This window comes from Mobula hypostoma, chromosome X1 (genome assembly GCF_963921235.1).
Source record: "Mobula hypostoma chromosome X1, sMobHyp1.1, whole genome shotgun sequence".
In the NCBI taxonomy this organism is placed as follows: Eukaryota; Metazoa; Chordata; class Chondrichthyes; order Myliobatiformes; family Myliobatidae; genus Mobula; species Mobula hypostoma.
Window position 1 is genome coordinate 10,028,025 of NC_086128.1, and position 18,354 is coordinate 10,046,378.

At 47.6% G+C, this 18,354-nt stretch overlaps 1 protein-coding gene across 2 annotated transcripts; it reads right to left on the reverse strand.

Annotated features, from left to right (window-relative positions):
- Nucleotides 1–2,128: 2,128 nt before the first annotated feature.
- Nucleotides 2,129–18,114, reverse strand: LOC134340194 (C1q-related factor). 2 transcript variants are annotated; one of them, XM_063037166.1, is made up of 2 exons: nucleotides 17,402–18,114; nucleotides 2,129–8,086 (listed from the first exon to the last, which is right to left on the reverse strand). In XM_063037166.1, exons 1-2 carry the CDS (start codon nucleotides 17,984–17,986, stop codon nucleotides 8,048–8,050), a joined length of 624 nt encoding a protein of 207 aa, XP_062893236.1. In that variant the 5' UTR covers nucleotides 17,987–18,114; the 3' UTR covers nucleotides 2,129–8,047. The 2 variants fall into 2 exon arrangements, with proteins under 2 accessions (XP_062893236.1, XP_062893235.1); XM_063037165.1 differs by lacking the exon at nucleotides 2,129–8,086 and adding an exon at nucleotides 13,275–14,583.
- Between the last annotated feature and the right edge of the window lie 240 nt (nucleotides 18,115–18,354).

The following is an 18,354-nucleotide window of genomic DNA, read 5'->3' on the forward strand; positions in this document are numbered from 1 at the left end:
CCTGGCCTGCTGCATTCACCAGAAACTTTGATGTGTGTTGCTAGAATATAGTATTAATGGTAAGACTGTTGGCAGTGTGGAGGATCAGAGTGATCTTGGGGGTCTGTGTCCAAAAGACACTCAAAGCTGCTACGCAGGTTGACTCTGTGGTTAAGAAGGCATATGGTGTATTGGCCTTCATCAACCGTGGGATTGAATTTAAGAGCCGAGAGTTAATGTCACAGCTATATAGGACTCTGGTCAGACCCCACTTGGAGTACTGTGCTCAGTTCTGGTCGCCTCACTACAGGAAGGATGTGAAAACTATAGAAAAGGTGCAGAGGAGATTTACAAGGATGTTGCCTGGATTAGGGAGCATGCCTTATGAGAATAGTTTGAGTGAATTGGCCTTTTCTCCTTGGAGTGATGGAGGATGAGAGCTGACCTGATGGAGATGTATAAGATGATGAGAGGCATTGATCATGTGGATAGTCAGAGGCTTTTTCCCAGGGCTGAAATGAGAGGACGCAGTTTTAAGGTGCTTGGAAATAGGTACAGAGAAGATGTCAGGGGTATGTTTTTTACACAGAGAGTGGTGAGTGCGTGGATGGGCTGCCGGTGACGGTGGTGAAGGTGGATACAATAGGGTCTTTTAAGAGACTCCTGGATAGGTACATGGAGCTCAGAAAAATAGAGGGCTATGGGAAACCCTAGGTAATTTCTGAAGTAAGTACATGTTCAGCACAGCGTTGTGGGCCGAATGGTCTGTATTGTGCTGTAAGTTTTCTATGTTTCTACATTGTGGCGAACCCATGTGGAGACCCTGAGCTTCTGGATTCCTCGTCCTACTGACACTCAATGCTGTATGTTTGTGGCCTGTTGCACTAGCATAATAATGCTTGACGTACGTTTGAGGAACAGCACCCTACCTTGCATCTGGGCACGTTACAGTCCTTGGGACTCAGCATTTCTTTCTACAAGTTCTGTAACTTACTTCCTCTGCCTGCATAATTCCTGCTGCACATGAACATCTGTGACAGTCTCAGCACATCTCTCTCCCTGTTGCCAAGTGCCTAATTACTCATTTTTATGTCTTGTTTTCTAACTGCCATCATCTTACACTTTTCAAGCTTGTTTGTTCCTGCTCTGTCTCTTTAACTGCCCATATTAACTAATACTAGATAATGTCATGTATCCCCACAGTAACCCTGGCCTCACTACATCAGGTTGTTATTCATAAACATCCCTGTTGCTTGTAATGTCAGTGACCCCTCCTACTCTACATTCCCCTCTGAACGTTTGGTTTCTCTGACTCCAGTGCACAATCTGGCAATCACCAGGCTCTGAAATGACCTCCCACCTGTGACCCATGACCTCTTCCTCAGACTCACTCCTTATTACTCATCTCTTATAAATGCCTAACCTGGTCCCAACATGTTGATGCAGCTATATATCATTAGGAGTTTGAGGAGATTTGGTTTGTCACCTAAAGCAGTTGAAAACCTCTGCAGATGTACCGTGGCGAGCATTCTGACAGGCTGCATCACTGTTTGGTATTTGGAGGGTGCCGGCAGGGTGGTATTGTACAGGATTGAAGTAAGTTGCAGAGAGTTGTAAAATTAGTCCGCTCCATCATGGGTGTTAACCTCCGCAGTATCCAAAACATCATCAAGGAGCAGTGCCTCAGAAAGGCAGTGTCCATTATTAAGCACCCCCATCACCCAGGACATACCCTCTTCTCATTGCTACCGTCAGGTAGGAGGTACAGAAGCCTGAAGGCACACACTCAGCGATTCAGGAACAGCTTCTTCCCCTCTGCCGTCCGATTCCTAAATGGACATTGAACCCATGAACACTATCTCACTACTTCTTTATTTCTGTTTTTACACTACGCATTTAATTGAACTATTTAAGGTACATATATATATATAAACTGTAATTCAGTTTCTTTTCTATATTGTAATGAATTGCTTCGTACTGCTACCGTAAAGTTAACAAATTTCATGGCATATGCTGGTGATATTAAACCTGATTCTGATCTCTTTGATCAAACCATATAGTAGTCTTTAATTAACCTTTTGTAATATGATTCCTGATGCCGTGTATGATTTTTGTTTACTTTGTGATGGTAAATATGAGAATTGTAATAACTGACACACACATAAGACTATAAATAACATCCTTTAATGATAAAACCACTTGGAACCATTTAAAATTCACTTAACAGCATGTCAGTGTAATTTGCTTGTACTGGAGATCACATGTCACAATAGAGGTCATTACAGCTGACCCAATTACCAAAGGTTTCCATAGTTGAAGAGACCAAACTCCGGGATTAGTGTAGAAAATAGTTATTGATTACATAGTTATGAAGAGACCAGGTATTGGAAAGATACATACAGGATACTGGGAAAATAGATACCAGACGGATACTGTAGGTATTGGATACATAGATACTCAATGGACAAGGCCATTGAAAAAACACTCCTGTATGGCAATTACATTATCCATTAAACTCGTTTTCAGCTTGTGAATGTTTATTGCACATCACTATGGGTCTTGGCCAGTGTTTAATAAGCTTCCCGAATGGTCCTATGCCTAGAAAGGCTATGCTAGCCTTTCAGTTGGTTGTAGCTGTGGCAGTGACCACTTGTCTGTTTGTCCTCTTCCCTATTCTGGCTCTTGGCCTCACATTCCATGATCTACCCCGTCAATGCCGGGATAGCTTTAAGCAGGTTGAGAATGCAGTCTGCACTAAAGCTGATTACGTCACTGAGACTGATAACATGTCTGTATTACATTACCCCAGTACAATTATGTTCATAGTTCAACAGTGCATGTGCTACTTTAGCTAACACATATAGAGAACCGTACCCAGACAGTGCAGGCAGGACTTAGGGTCTAAATTTAAAAGCCCCTTGTTCCACCATCAGACACCTTTTTAAACAGGAAATTTTACTATAGTAATTTATTTTAAAAATGTTATTTCCATCATAATCTCAATACCCCAGAGCTTGTTTTAAAGAGAGAGCTTCAACATAAATATCCCCACTAAATGGACCAGGGAAACAAGGTGTGCGGAGAAGGCAGATCATGATGTCAGTTGGTATGACCTGACACCAGAGTTACTAGCTCTTCACTCTAGCTAATGCTCTCTCTAAACCTCACACCGCGTTAACCGACAGCAAGGGATCCCAGGCAATGCTCTTCAGAGGATTGTCCACAACTTCCAGCTGGTCACTGGTGAATCTTCACTAGCGATTGTTATGTTTGGCATTTCCTGCTGTTGTGGGGTGGGGGGGGGTGCTGTGGCAGGTGCTGAAGGAATATTTGCTACAAATCCAGACCTGTGTGCAGACCAGGACAAGTTGCAGGAAGATGGGGGTGGGGGGAGGGTGGTTGAAGGGAGGAGTGGAACACTCTCTGTAAAGTCCAGTTCTTCCTCAAGCATTCAAGGATCAATTCTCCGTGATATCCCAGTGAGGGCCGCTGTGTGAGAGCTCAGTTCACTAAAGATATTCTCAAAAAGTATCTGCAGGCTGATGCAGCTGCAGTAAACTGTCTTTGGCTACATTAAACATGGTGGACCACTGTTAACTCCTCATGACATTGAATGCATTGGGTAGCTTGCACCTAATGAATGCACAAACTGAATGGGACAATCATGGAATGATCAGAGAAGGCCAAGTTGATGTGCTGAAAAACATTACTCACATCCCACCAATTAGAAAATAACTAAACGTTTCTCTCAGTTTCTTTCAATTCCCATTTCCTAGCCATCAATAACTTGCCTTCAATATCATGGGCTTTAATTTTAGCAAATAGTTGGAAGTAATTTTTTCCAAAGTTCATATGATTAATATCCATAAGTGTTACCTTCCCCAATATCCAACACCTCTGCAAATAACTCAGTCTGGCTTGTGATGTACGACCTGCTCTTTACCATCTGTACCCTGGATCTTTCCAATCCATCATCTGAAAATGTCAAGATGTTCAGACTCTCTGTGCTTAATCATGGGTTTTGGGAACTTCCCTGGTTCCTTATGGTTCTCATAACCGAGGAGGGGTGAGGAGTGGGTGAGTAGTGTGGATAAGCTCCCATTATATATTAAATGTTTCCAATGGCATGCATATCAAATAGCCTCTGACAGCCAAGTCCAGCTCCTGGCCTTCACATGTGGCTTAGTTGCTAAGTCCAGTGGAACCATTTCTACTGACAGGTGAAGGCTCAAAAGTGGGTTAATGGCACCTTAAAACCAGTCACTTGGGGCAGATTCCACCGAGATGCAGCACAGAGCGTCATAGGAAGTCATTCCTGCCTGTGGCCATCAAACTTTACAACTCCTCCCTTGGAGGGTCAGACACCCTGAGCCAATAGGCTGGTCCTGGACTTACTTCCTGGCATAATTTACAAATTACTATTTAATTATTTATGGTTTTATTACTATTTATTATTGATGGTGCAACTGTAACGAAAACCAATTTCCCCCGGGATCAATAAAGTACGACTATGACTATGTGGCTTGTCAGCCATGGTTGGCAGCTCATCTAGGAGAAGAAAAACTCTTATTTCAAACCTCTGCTGCCTTGTGGCTACACCCACTCATGGGGAAAGCTTTGGGAGTAAACCACAAGGAAAATTCTGGAGCTGGAGTCACTAAGACAGTCCTTTGTTAAGAGCAATGCTGACGGGCAACTCCTGCGACACTGCTGGTGCCAAGCTGTATCGGTCTCTGCCATTCATTTGGCTGTGTGGCGAGGGGGAGGCCTGCTCCATGGGCAACAGCTTCTCTCCACTGTACTGCCCTGGCTTGCATAGACACCTAGGGTGCAACATCCATGTCCAACCCTAATCAATGGAGGTAACTTCCCAACATCGGCTATGATTTCTCTTTTGCAACTTGCTGAAGTAGAGGAGTAGTTCATGAAATTCCTCACTGCTAAGCAAAGGTTCATGCATCAAACTTTGCATGATGATATTTCCAGATCAGTGATGTCTTCACCCAATTCCTTTCAAGGCCTAGGATGGAGATCATCTACTTCTGTAGCTTTGTTCCACTCTAGTGTTATAGTCTTCAGTGATATTACTTTGCTTAGCTAATGATGTCTCTGCTTCAAACTTAGCTTCCCAACAGTGTGAGGAGCTAACTGTGAGGCAATACAATGTATGAGGACATGTACTGTGACTAACAGGGGAAGACATGTACGAATGTTTGAGGAACACGACTAATAATTTTGAGGAGGTGGACTTGCGGGGGGGGGGGGGAAGGCTGTTGAAGGAGGAGAGCAGGGGAAATGATGTGCAATAAACTGGATCAGGACAAGACAGAGAATCCGAATGGAATAGGGAGAAGATCAGCTAATGTATGAAGTTGACAAATGTTGCAGGTCCCCAATTTATGTGTGTGGATGAGCTGGATCAAAGTATCAAGAAATGGAATAAGCTGCAAGAAGCTGGACTAACGCGTGTGGAAGAAAGCAAGATGAAAGAGAAATAATTAACTTGTGATGCACTGAACTAATTTGGAGAAACTGAAGAAGATAGATCACACGTGTGGAAGAACTGGGTCAGCCCTTAGCGGACTGCAGGGGGCCTGAGGGGTGAACTCTTCTCGGAGAACCTGGAGAGATCCCTGATTTGTAGCGGGCAGAAGCTGGTTAATTTGTGGGAATCGGAAGTGAATGTGAAGTTTGGAATTAATGCGCCATGAACTGAACTAACTTTTGCAAAATCCAACACGTGTGACAAAGCAGCCTAATTGGTGCAAACTGTATTTACACGTAATGAATACTCATAACCCTTAACTACTAGCTCCTGTGAGTGCCTTCAGCAGGACTCTGCTTCCAGAGGCAGCTCATCGATCCCTGTACTTCAGTAATAAATGATGGTTTTGCCCAATGCCCACATACATGATATAATGAAACAAGCTGCTCTCCCGTAAGAGGAACTGAAGGAACTTTCAACATGGACTAATCTTTGATACACAGAGCCACGGGCCCCGAATTGAACTAAAGTGAGGTACTTTGTCCCGAACGAAAGAAATGGTCTAATCTGCGAATTACCCAAAAATGTGTGAGAATGCCTCATTTGTGCAGGGCTAATCTGCGGTGTGAAGGCGTGGCGTCGCCAGAATCTGCAAGCACTACAATAACTTTTGGAACATTCCCAAGGAAATGTTCTCTGTAAAAATCCTGTAATTCCCACATGGTACAGGCCCTGGCCAGTTAAAAAAGACTCTGGCCGCACAATTTAAGGGACAACGGCTGCATGCAGAACGCCAGGTCGGCAACAGTGTCAGAAAGCTCAGCCCCCCCCCCCCCGGGTAATTAGTCAGGAGAGGAGTCGTTCACTGGCACATGGATTTCTGCGAACAAAAAAGGAAAATAAATCGTTTAAACCAAGCAGCATAAATAGAAAATGCCGATTGACCTGAAACATTAACTATTGGTCTTGCCACAGTTGCGGACTGACCTTGCTGGATGTTTCAAGCAACACACTCAAAATGCTGGCGGAACGCAGCAGGACTGACGAAGGGTCTCGGCCCGAAACGTCGACTGTACCTCTTCCTAGAGGTGCTGCCTGGCCTGCTGCGTTCACCAGCAACTTTTATGTGTGTTGCTTGAATTTCCAGCATCTGCAGATTTCCTCGTGTAGCTGAATGTTTTCCGCATTTTCTGTTGTAGTTTCAGATTCGCAGAATATGCACTTAAAAAAAAAACCATTCAGCGGAGCTGCAGCAAAAAGGAAAGGTATTCAGCACCAGTTTTCATGTTAGTCTCGGCCCAGTCTTCCTGCCTCCCGCTTCCAGTTGCTTCTGTTGCCCTCCGGATCCTAGCTGCTGCAAATGATACCGAGGCCCCTTTCTTTCCTCGCAAACACGAGGAAATCTGCAGATGCTGGAATTTCAAGCAACACACATATTAAATCCATGGTCGTTGCTGGAGTCCGGGTTTTGAATATGCCCTTTTAATATCCCCTTTCTTTCCTGCTCGTTTCTGTTGGCCAGCCATTGCTTCTGCTGTCGGAATGTATAACGCATAATATTAGAGGCGGGTTGGATCATATGGAAAGGATAACTGGACGGGAGCTGTTATATCAACCCGTTCCAGCAGGACAGACTCTGACCATACCTGCACTACAGTGTGTGTTTGTTCAAATGCATAGTCATAGTCATAGTCATACTTTATTGATCCCGGGGGAAATTGGTTAAATGGACTCGAATGGACTCGAGCAAGGCTGGTTCGTCGCTGCACACATTTCCATAGCCATTCCTGCTTCAATATTGCAGCTCACACCCAACAACCTCCTGCTATATTGGATCTGATGTAAACCTCCTTCACGTGTGCTACAAAGCGCCGGCCAGTCCAAACTCGGCCACTCAGTATAGCACACAATTCACATTTGCGTTTGCCTCACGTTCGGAGCCCGAGCTCCAACTGATTGTGAACTCGTCAGCTGAAGCAGGCAAGAGACTGGCCTTGCACCCAACATTTGCCAAACGGACACCTTGTATCAACCTGCCCTCATTTCACAACGCTGCTGGCTGACAATAAAGGACCTGGAAAATCTCGAGAACTCAACAGCTCGGGCAAGGATACATAGGGAGAATGAAATCTACCAGCACCCCAGGCGCACCATTGCAAGCTTTGACGACTGATGAAAGAGTGTTCGAAAATTAACCCCAAACCAGCACCAAGCTTGTAGTCTGGATGGCAGCATGATTCATCCTCCGCTTGAGAAAATGGATAAATTGACAGTAAACGTGGATTACAAACAGGTCAAGTTCTAAATGAACCAACTGTTCACACAAACTCCCCCTAAATCACTGGTGAACCAGTTTCCACTCCCAGCCCAACACTGAGGTTCGATTTACACTTCAGAGGACAGAGAAAATAATTCAGGTTCGTCTCAAAGTCTCCTTAAGTAATTTGTTACAGCTTCGGTGACGTGTGGGGATCTGTGGCTGGTGACCATGGGGTGGGGGCGTCCGGGAAGACAGCGAACCCAGTGGAAGTGATGCAGGGCGCTCCGACTTCACACCACACTTCCTCCTTACAACCCACAGAATCAGAGTGGGAACAGGATATCTCGATTCCCAGGGACGACCTGAAACGTAAAGACCCGACTATAACGCTGTTTATCGCCAGGTGATTGATGATGGGCTTGTTGCTGCCTTAATGCCCTTAGTCCTGGTTAGCTAATTTGCCGGAGTTCATTGGCGTGTGTGCAATCGCTCATTGTAAAATAAGATTTTGCGTGTACCGTTTCTGCACTCAGTCCATAAGACCATAACACATAGGAATAGAATTAGGGCATTCGCCCATCGAGTCTGCTCCACTATTCCATCATGGCCGATTTATTATCCTTTCTCAAACCCATTCTTCTTTCTTCTCCCCGTAACCTTCGACGCCCTGACTAATCAGGAACCTCCACTTTAAATATACCCAACGACTTGGCCTGCCATTCATTGACAATGAATTCCGCAGATTCACAATCCTCTGGCTGAAGAAATTACTCCTCCTCTATGTTCTAAATGGAAGTCCCTCAAGTCTGAGGATGCGCCCTCATTCTGGTTAGTTATATGCTCACCCAGTAGAGGAAACATCCTCTCCACATCCACTCTTTTTGGTCCTTTCAGTTTTCGATAGGTTTCAATGAGATCTACGCTCATTCTTCTAAACTCCAGTAGGTACAGGCCCAGAGTCATCAAATGCTCCTCACACGTTAATCCTTTCATTCAGAGAATATTTCTCATGAACCTCCTCTGGGCCCTCTCCAATGCCAACACATCTTTTCTGAGATAACTGTCTCTGTCTCTGGAGACAGCTTATCCACTGATGTCTACTATAAGCCTACTGACTCTCACAGCTATCTGGACTATTCCTCTTCTCACCCTGTCTCTTGCAAAAACGCCATCCCCTTCTCGCAATTCCTCCGTCTCCGCCGCATCTGCTCTCAGGATGAGGCTTTTCATTCTAGGACGAGGGAGATGTCTTCCTTTTTTAAAGAAAGGGGCTCCCCTTCCTCCACTATCAACTCTGCTCTTAAACGTATCTCCCCCATTTCACGTACATCTGCTCTCACTCCATCCTCCCACCACCCCACTAGGAATAGGGTTCCCCTGGTCCTCACCTACCACCCCACCAGCCTCCGGGTCCAACATATTATTCTCCGTAACTTCCGCCACCTCCAACGGGATCCCACCACTAAGCACATCTTTCCCTCCCCCCCCTCTCTGCATTCCGCAGGGATCGCTCCCTACACAACTCCCTTGTCCATTCGTCCCCCCCATCCCTCCCCACTGATCTCCCTCCTGGCACTTATCCGTGTAAGCGGAACAAGTGCTACACATGCCCTTACACTTCCTCCCTTACCACCATTCAGGGCCCCAAACAGTCCTTCCAGGTGAGGCATCACTTCACCTGTGAGTCGACTAGGGTGATATACTGCGTCCGGTGCTCCCGATGTGGCCTTTTATATATTGGTGAGACCCGACGCAGATTGGGAGACCGCTTTGCTGAACATCTACGCTCTGTCCGCCAGAGAAAGCAGGATCTCCCAGTGGCCACACATTTTAATTCCACATCCCATTCCCATTCTGACATGTCTGTCCACGGCCTCCTCTACTGTGGAGATGAAGCCACACTCAGGTTGGAGGAACAACACCTTATATTCCATCTGGGTAGCCTCCAACCTGATGGCATGAACATCGACTTCTCTAACTTCCACTAAGGCCCCACCTCCCCCTCGTACCCCATCTGTTACTCATTTTTATGCACACATTCTTTCTCTCACTCTCCTTTTTCTCCCTCTGTCCCTCTGAATATACCTCTTGCCCATCCTCTGGGTCACCCCCCCCCTTGTCTTTCTTCCCGGACCTCCTGTCCCATGATCCTCTCGTATCCCCTTTTGCCTATCACCTGTCCAGCTCTCGGCTCCATCCCTCCCCCTCCTGTCTTCTCCTATCATTTTGGATCTCCCCCTCCCCCTCCAACTTTCAAATCCCTTACTCACTCTTCCTTCAGTTAGTCCTGACGAAGGGTCTTGGCCTGAAACGTCAACTGCACCTCTTCCTATAGATGCTGCTTGGCCTGCTGCGTTCACCAGCAACTTTGATGTATGTTGCTTGAATTTCCAGCATCTGCAGAATTCCTGTTGTTCACAATACTCCAAGTGCAGTTTGACCAATGCTCCCTAAAGCCTCAGCATTACATCCTTGCTCTTATATTCTAGTCCTCTCGAAATGAATGCTAACATTGCATTTGCCTTCCTTATCACCAACTCAATCTGCAAGTTGAATCCTACAAGGATTCCCAACTCCCTTTGTACTTCTGATTTTTGAACTTTCTGCCCATTTAGAAAATAGACCATGCCTTTATTCCTTCTACAAAAGTGCATGACCATACAATTCCATACACCATATTCCATCTGCCACTTTCTTTGCCCATTCTCCCAATCTGTGTGAGTCCTTCTGCAGACTCCCTGCTTTCTCGACATACTTGCCCCTCCACCTGTCTTTTTAGCATCCACAAACTTGGCCACAAAGCCACTAATTCTGTCATCATTCTGTAATTCACATATAACGTGAAAAGAAGCTGTCCCAACACTGACCCCTGTGGAACACCACTAACCACCAGCAGCCAACCACAAAAGGTCCCCTTTATTTCCTCTCTTTCCCCCTTGCCAGTCAGCCAATGCTCTATCCATGGTAGTATCTTTCCTGTAATACCACGGGCTCTTATCTTGTTAAGCAGCCTCATGTGTGGCACCTTGTCAAAAGCCTTCTAAATATTCAAGTAAATAACACTCACTGACTCTCCTTTGTCTATCCTGCTTGTTACTTCCTCATAGAATTCCAACGGATCTGTCAGGCAAGATTTCCCCTTAAGGAAACCATGCTGACCTTGGCCTATTTTATCATGAGCCTCCAAGTATTCAGAAATATCATCCTTAATAACAGACTCCAGCATCTTCCCCAACTACTGAAGTCCGATTAACTGGCCTATAGTTACTTTTCTTCTGTCTCCCTCCCTTCTTAAAGAGTGGAGTGACATTTGCAATTTCCCAGTCTTCTGGGACCATTCCAGGATCTAATGATTCCTGAAAGATCATTAATAATGCCTCCACAGTCTCTTCAGCCACCTCTTTCAGAACCCTGAGATATAGTCCATCGGGTCCAGGTGATTTATCTACCTTCAGACCTTTTATCTTCCCAAACACCTTTTCCTTAATAATAGCAACAACACTCACTTCTGCCCCCTGACACTCTTGTATTTCTGGCATACTATTGGTGTCTTCCACAGTGAAGACAGCCACAAAATATCTATTATGTCCCTCCGCCATTTTGTTGTCCATTATTACTACCTCTCCAATATCATTTTTCAGTGGTCCAATATGCACTCACTTTTATTTGTTGTTTATATATTTGGAAAAACTTTTGGTATGCTCTTTTATATTGTGGGCTAGCTTCCCTTCATATTTCATTTTTTTTTCTCTTGTGTTTTTTTTGTTGCCTTCTGTTGGTTTTTTAAATGCTTCTCAATCCTCTAACTTCCCACTAATTGTTCATATATTGTATGCCTTCTCTTTTGCTTTTATGCTGTCTTTGACTTCCCTTTTCAGCCACAGTTGCCTCATTCTCCCATTAGAATACTTCTTCATCACCTTTAGGATGCATCTATTTTGTGCCTATCGAATTTCCCCAGGAACTCCAGCCGTTGTTGAATTGCCATCATCCCTGCAAGTGTCCCCTTCCAATCAACTTTGGCCAGTACCTCTCTCATGCCTCCGTAATTCCCTTTACCACAGTAATACTTGATATATCTGACTTTATTTTCTCCCTCTCAGGTTCCAGGGTGAATTCTATTATAACTGCCTTTTAAGAGTTTCTTTACCTTAAGTTCCCTAATCAAATTTGGTGCATTACACAATACCCAATCCAGAATTGTCAATCCAAAAAGCTGCTCTAAAAAGCCATCTCATAGGCATTCTACAAATTCCTTCTCTTGGGATCAAGCACCAAAATGATCTTCCTGCATATTGAAACTCCCCATGACTATCATAACATTGGCCTTTTTACATGCCTTTTCTATCTCCTATTGTAATTTATATCCCACATCCTAGCTACTATTTGGAGGCTTGTATTTAACTCCCATCAGTTTCTTAACTTTACCCACAAGTATTCTACATCTTCTGATCCTATGTCACCTCTTTCTAAGGAATTGATTTCATTTTTTTACCAATAGAGCAACCAGAATCCCTCTGCCTACATGGTTATCCTTCTGATACAATGAGTATCCATGGATGTTAAGCTCCCAACTATAATCTTCTTTCAGCCAAGACTCAGAGATGCCCACAATGTCATACCTATCAATCTGTAACTGTGCTACAAGATCATCTACCTTATTCCATATATTGTGTGCATTTAAATATAACACCTTCATTCCTGTATTCGTCAACCTTTTTGATTTTTCCCCTTGTGTTACACTTCAACTCATCCCATTGTCTGATATTTACCCTATCATCTGCCTGTCACAGTCTCATCACTGCATTTGCTTGTATACAAACTGCCCCACCCTCTGCCTTACCACTCCGGTTCCCATCCCCTTGCCAATTTAGTTTAAACTCTCCCCAGCAACTCTAGCGAATCTGTCCATGAGGATATTGGGGGAAGGTGAACGGCAAGAAGTCATGGTACATATTGGTACCAGTGATACACGTAGGAAATGGGAGGAGATCCTGAGGACATATTGGTCCCCTTCGGGTTCAGGTGTCACACGCCCTTTTTGTACAGGCCATACTTTCCCCAGAAGAGATCCTAATGATCCAGTAATTTGAAACCCCGTCCCCTGCATCAGTTCCTCAGCCACACATTCATCTGCCAAATTATCCTATTCTTACCCTCACTGGCACGTGGCACAGGCAGCAAACCAGAGATTACTACCCTGGAGATCCTGCTTTTCAGCTTTCTGCCTACCTCCCTATAATCCATCTTCAGGTCCTCCTCCCATTTCCTAACCTATGTCGTTGGTACCAATATGTACCACGACTTCCGGCTGTTCACCCTCCCACTTTAGAATGTCGTGGACCCGATCAGAGATATCCCTGACCCTGGCACCTGGGAGGCAAAATACCATCCGGGTGTCTTTTCACGTCGACCGAATTTCCCATCTGCTCCCCTAACGATGAAATCCCCATCACTGCTGCACCCCTCTTCTCCCCTCGCCCCCACCCTTTCTTCTGAGCCACAGAGCCAGACTCAGTTCCTGAGACCCGGTCACTGCGGCTTCCTCCTGGTAGGTCGTCTCCCCCCACCCCCAAAGTATTCAAAGCGGTATACTTATTATTGAGCCCTCTCCGGACGGTCACCCAGCTACCTGACTCCTGAAACTTCGGGGTGACTACTTCCCTGTTGCTCCTATCACCTCCTTATTCTCCCGAATGAGGTGTAGGTCATCGAGCTGCAGCTCCAGTTCCTTAACTCCTCGGAACTGTATCTCCTTAGAGACCGTGTTAAGGAAGTGGAGCTGCAGTCCGATACACTTGGTGCAGATGTAGTTATCAGGGAGACTGGAGGTCTCCCGAAGCTCCCACATCTCACACAAGAAACAGTCTGGGCAAGGGGGCGTATGGGTTTGCTTGGAAAGAATACACGAGTCCTTCTGAGGGGACACCGTGACAGTCGGGGCGGACAGGGGCTAAAGTTTAGGATCTCTGGTCATTTGGTTTGTCCAGGGGCAAGGTAAAACTTAATTTGTGTCTGGTGTAGTTATGTACACGTCCAGCGGACAGCATGGGCTGTGGCTCGCTGCAATGTGCTGCTCACATGGGCTTCATTTGTCTGACAAACCTGGACAAACCAAATGGCGCACTGACAGCCCCCTCACCCCGGCAAACTGGATGCCAAGTTGATACCGTTCGCCCACGGCCTACCGTGGATGGACACTGCGTCTTAATGCTCTCAGTTTATATGAAAACGTCACATTACAGAGGGTCAGAGGCGTATATTCGCTGCCTACCCCACCCTGAAACCCTGGGTCTTTGCCGAGGGGCTTCTGTCCTCTCTATGTGTCCGGAGTGGAGTTTCCAGTCCACTCTCAGGGCTGCTGATGGTTGAGAAGTTACTGATGAAAGGACAAGTGACCGACTCAATCTGCTTGAGCGGATATCTATTGAGGAACAGGTACCGAGCTGAGAAAGATCCCGATCAAACATCACCGCCAGAATACTTCAGGAAAACAGCCGGCCGCAGGAACACTGCTGCTCGGCCCTCGGACACTAATCAATTTTTGCAGATAAATATCCTTAACAGAGTATAAGAGTTAGTGAGGCGCGGTCCCGGCTGGGAAACGCTGCCCCTTCCAGTGATTGCACCCAGACGGGACTTTGAAGTGGAGCGGATCCTGTTTTCAGGAGCTGCCGCTTCAGTCAGTGTAAATTATAAATCCCGAGAAGGTGCTGTACTTGTTGCTGTTGCCTCCGTGTGCTTTGCCACCGTCCAGCTTGATGTAAACTTCATCCCCCGCGTCCAAGTGGAGAATGACGCTGTTACTGGCGTAGTCGTAGTTCTGGTCGGCGTCCTGGGCGATTGCACTGGAGCGGACCTGGCGAGAAGCAGCATTAAAGCAAGGACGGCCCAGGCAGCGAGGAGGGGTGAGGCGCAGGGACAGCCAGCCGGGCTGGCGACAGCAGTAGGGATAGTTCAGAGTGCGAGAGGAGTAGAGGCGGCATTAAGAGAATGTTTGACGGAAGACGAGACGATGAGGAAAATGATGAGAAGAGAGCCACAACGAGCGCGGGTGGGGTGGTGGATTGAGCAGTGGGGATGCGGGTAAGGCAGTGTGCAGGATTAACAAGGAGGGTGTAGAGGTGGGAGAGTTGTCCCGTGCAGGGATGTTGAAAGGGTATCGGCAACTCCCGCTGGCTTTGGGGGCTGACAGGGCGGGCGCCGAGAGCCTGCTGCGGGGGTCGGAGACCCTCTCGGGGAGATGTGAGGCTTAGTCTGCTCAAGTCGGTTGTGCTTCAGGGGAATCTGGAAGTGTACGCGAAACGATGCAGAAAACAAAACACGGAGAGATAGGGAAGGAAAAGATAGATGGGAGGAGGGAGAGACACGGGGACACAGTGACATGGGCTGTTGGTGAGGCCGGTGGGTGACAGGGTGAAAACATAGAAACATAGAAAACCTACAGCACAATACAGACCCTTCGGCCCACACTGCTGTGCCGAACATGTCCTTACCTTAGAACTACACAGGGTTTCCCATAGCCCTCTATTTTTCTGAGCTCCATGTACCTGTCCAGGAGTCTCTTAAACTACCCTATTGTATCTGCCTCCACCACCATCACTGCCAGCCCATTCCACGCACTCACCACTCTCTGCGTAAAAAAAACTTGCCCCTGACATCTCCTCTGTACCTACTTCCAAGCACCTTAAAACTGTGCCCTCTCGTGATAGCCATTTCAGCCCTGGGGAAAAAGCCTCTGACTATCCACACGATCAATGCCTCTCATCATCTTATACACCTCTATCAGGTCACCTCTCATCCTCTGTTGCTCCAAGGAGAAAAGGCCGAGTTCACTCAACCTATTCTCATAATGCATGCTCCCCAATCCAGGGAACATCCTTGTAAATCTCCTCTGCACCCTTTCTATGGTTTCCACATCTTTCCTGTAGTGAGGCGACTAGAAATGAGCACATTACTCCAAGTGGGGCCAGACCAGGGTCCTAGATAGTTGCAAGATTACCCGTTGGCTCATAAACTCAGTCCCACGGTTGATGAAGGCCAACACACCGTATGCTTTCTTAACCACAGAGTCAACCTGCACAGCTGCTTTGAGCGTCCTATGGACTCGGACCCCAAGATCCCTCTGATCCTCCACACTGCCAAGAATCTTACCATTAATACTATATTCTGCCATCATATTTGACCTACCAAAATGAACCACCTCACACTTACCTGGGTTGAACTCCATCTGCCACTTCTCAGCCCAGTTTTGCATCCCATCAATGTCCCGTTGTCACCTCTGACAGCCCTCCACACTATCCATAACACCCCCAACCTTTGTGTCATCAGCAAAATTTATTCTAGAGACGGGGAAAAGCCGGCAAAAGTGGAAAATTCGGAAATATTTGGGAACTCTCAAACGGACAGCAGGTGAAAGATAAAGGGAAAATAAACAAGAATCTACAACAAAAGCAGAAATGCTGGAAGAACGTAGCCAAACAATTCCCATGAGGGGTCTTCGGCCGAAATCTTTGACTAGTTTCACCCCTCACAGACGCTGCCCAACTGACTGAGTGTTTGCAAAATTTCTGTTTTGGCTTGAACACGTCCACCCCTCGGTACGAACAAAACACCTCAGACCAGTCGGGGAATTGGGCCAGGGATGGGATGGGTCCGGAGCGGGGGGGTTGGGGGGGGTGGGGGAGCACCAATGCGACTGAGCAAGAGAGATTGCGGCTGCCCAAAGAGGAGTGGAAGGGAGCGAAGGACTGAGGAAAATTGGGAGCCAATGTCCCGCTATCCGCACCGGGTCCGGGAAAGCGGGTGGTCACCTCGACCCGCCTTCGGTGATAATGAGAGCAGTGGGTGAAAGGTGAGATTGGGCAGGAAAGGAGACAAGGGACGGTGAAGGGGAAGAGTCCCTCTTCAGCATTTCCCACTGCGGCCGCTCTCCGACTCCAAACCCTTACCCCCTCCTCCCCTCCATTTCATTGCCTCACTCTCTCCTTCTCTCTATCCCACTCCCCGCCCTTCTCCCCACTCTCCTCTTCAGTTACTCCCCATCACGTTTCCAAATCCTTCTCTTCTCCTTCCTTTCACACGCTAAACCCGTCGTCACTCAAAAGACGGCATCCATCATTAAGGACCCCCATTACCCAGGACATACCCCCTTCTCATTGCTACCGTCAAAGGGAGGTACAGAAACCTGAAAACGCACGCTCACGTTTCAGGAAGTTTCTTCCCCTCTGCCATCAGATTTCTGAAAGGATATTGAAACCAGAAACGCCACCTCACTATTTCCCCCTCTCTTTTTGCACTGCTAATTTAATTAAAATTAATATTCTTTTAATATATTCTTCTTATTGCACTCCGCAGTTTTTATGCAATGTACTTCTGCCGTAAAAAAGCAAAATTCACGACATATGCCAGTGATATTAAACCTGATCCTGATTCTGATTCTACACCTCTACCCATTGCTAGATCTCAGTTGTCCGGAGTCCCATTCCTCCTTGCTCTGTGACCAGTGCCCGGAGATCCGTTTTACGGAACCGAGAGTTCCATTGCCTGCTGCCCTGAGACCCTTTGCCCATTGCTCTGTGCCTGGTGCCCGTTGCTCAGTGCCCAATGCCCAGAGACTAAATGCCTGTTGCCCATTACACGGTGCCCGGTGCCCCCATTGCCCAGTACCTACTCACCTGTCCGTTCTTGCAGAGATCTGCCCACATGCTGGTGCCGTCGCCGCCTCGCATTAGGACGTGGTAGGTGAAGAAGTAGGTGCCGGGGATGGAGCAGGTGAACTTGCCACTGGAGCCGTCGTAGTGATTGCCCAGGTTGGTCACCACATCGTCGAACTTGAGGATCTCGTATCCCTCGTGCGGGTTTTTCAGGCCGGCATAGAACGCCACCCGGGGCACGGTGCTGTAGGTGGCGGCGCTGATAGCATCCGGACCGGCCCCGGGGACACCGGGTAGTCCCGGCTTTCCCGCCTCCCCCTTCTCCCCCGCTGGCCCCCTCGGGCCCGGGGGTCCCGGCTCTCCTGGCGGCCCCGGCGCCCCTGGTTTGCCGGGACGTCCCGGTTTACCCGGAGCTCCCTGGAGCAGGGTAGAGGGAGGCGCCAGGTGCTGTTGCTCGCTCAGCGCTTCGAGACCGGGGCTGATGCTTGGGCTACTGCCCAGGTAGGGCTCGCACACCATGCGGCAGGTGCCCAGCATCTGGTAGTGGGCAGCCGTACCCAGCCAGCTGACCAGCACCGGGATGACAATGACCAGGATCAACACCATCGCCACCCCGACTGCCGCCGCCACCAGCGACTTACGGCCGAGGTGGAAGTCGGGCTGGGATCTCTCGCCCGGTCTCCTGGCGGGCGAAATCTTGCTGGTTTAGTTGGCGCTGGGGCGGAGAGAGAAAGTGTGAGAGGCAGCGGGATGTGAGTGGGAGCGACGCTCCGTGTCTCTTATATACCACAAACACCAGTGCCCCGGGCTGGCCGCGATTGCAAATGAACGCTGGCTGCAGCGTTGCCCAGCCCAGGGCTTGCAGTCTGACCCAGGCACCGGTCTGCAGACACCAGCCTGTGTGTGCAGAGCAATCAGAGAGAGATAGAGAAAGAGAGAAAGGGAGAAAGAGACGGGAAGAGAGGGGGAGAGAG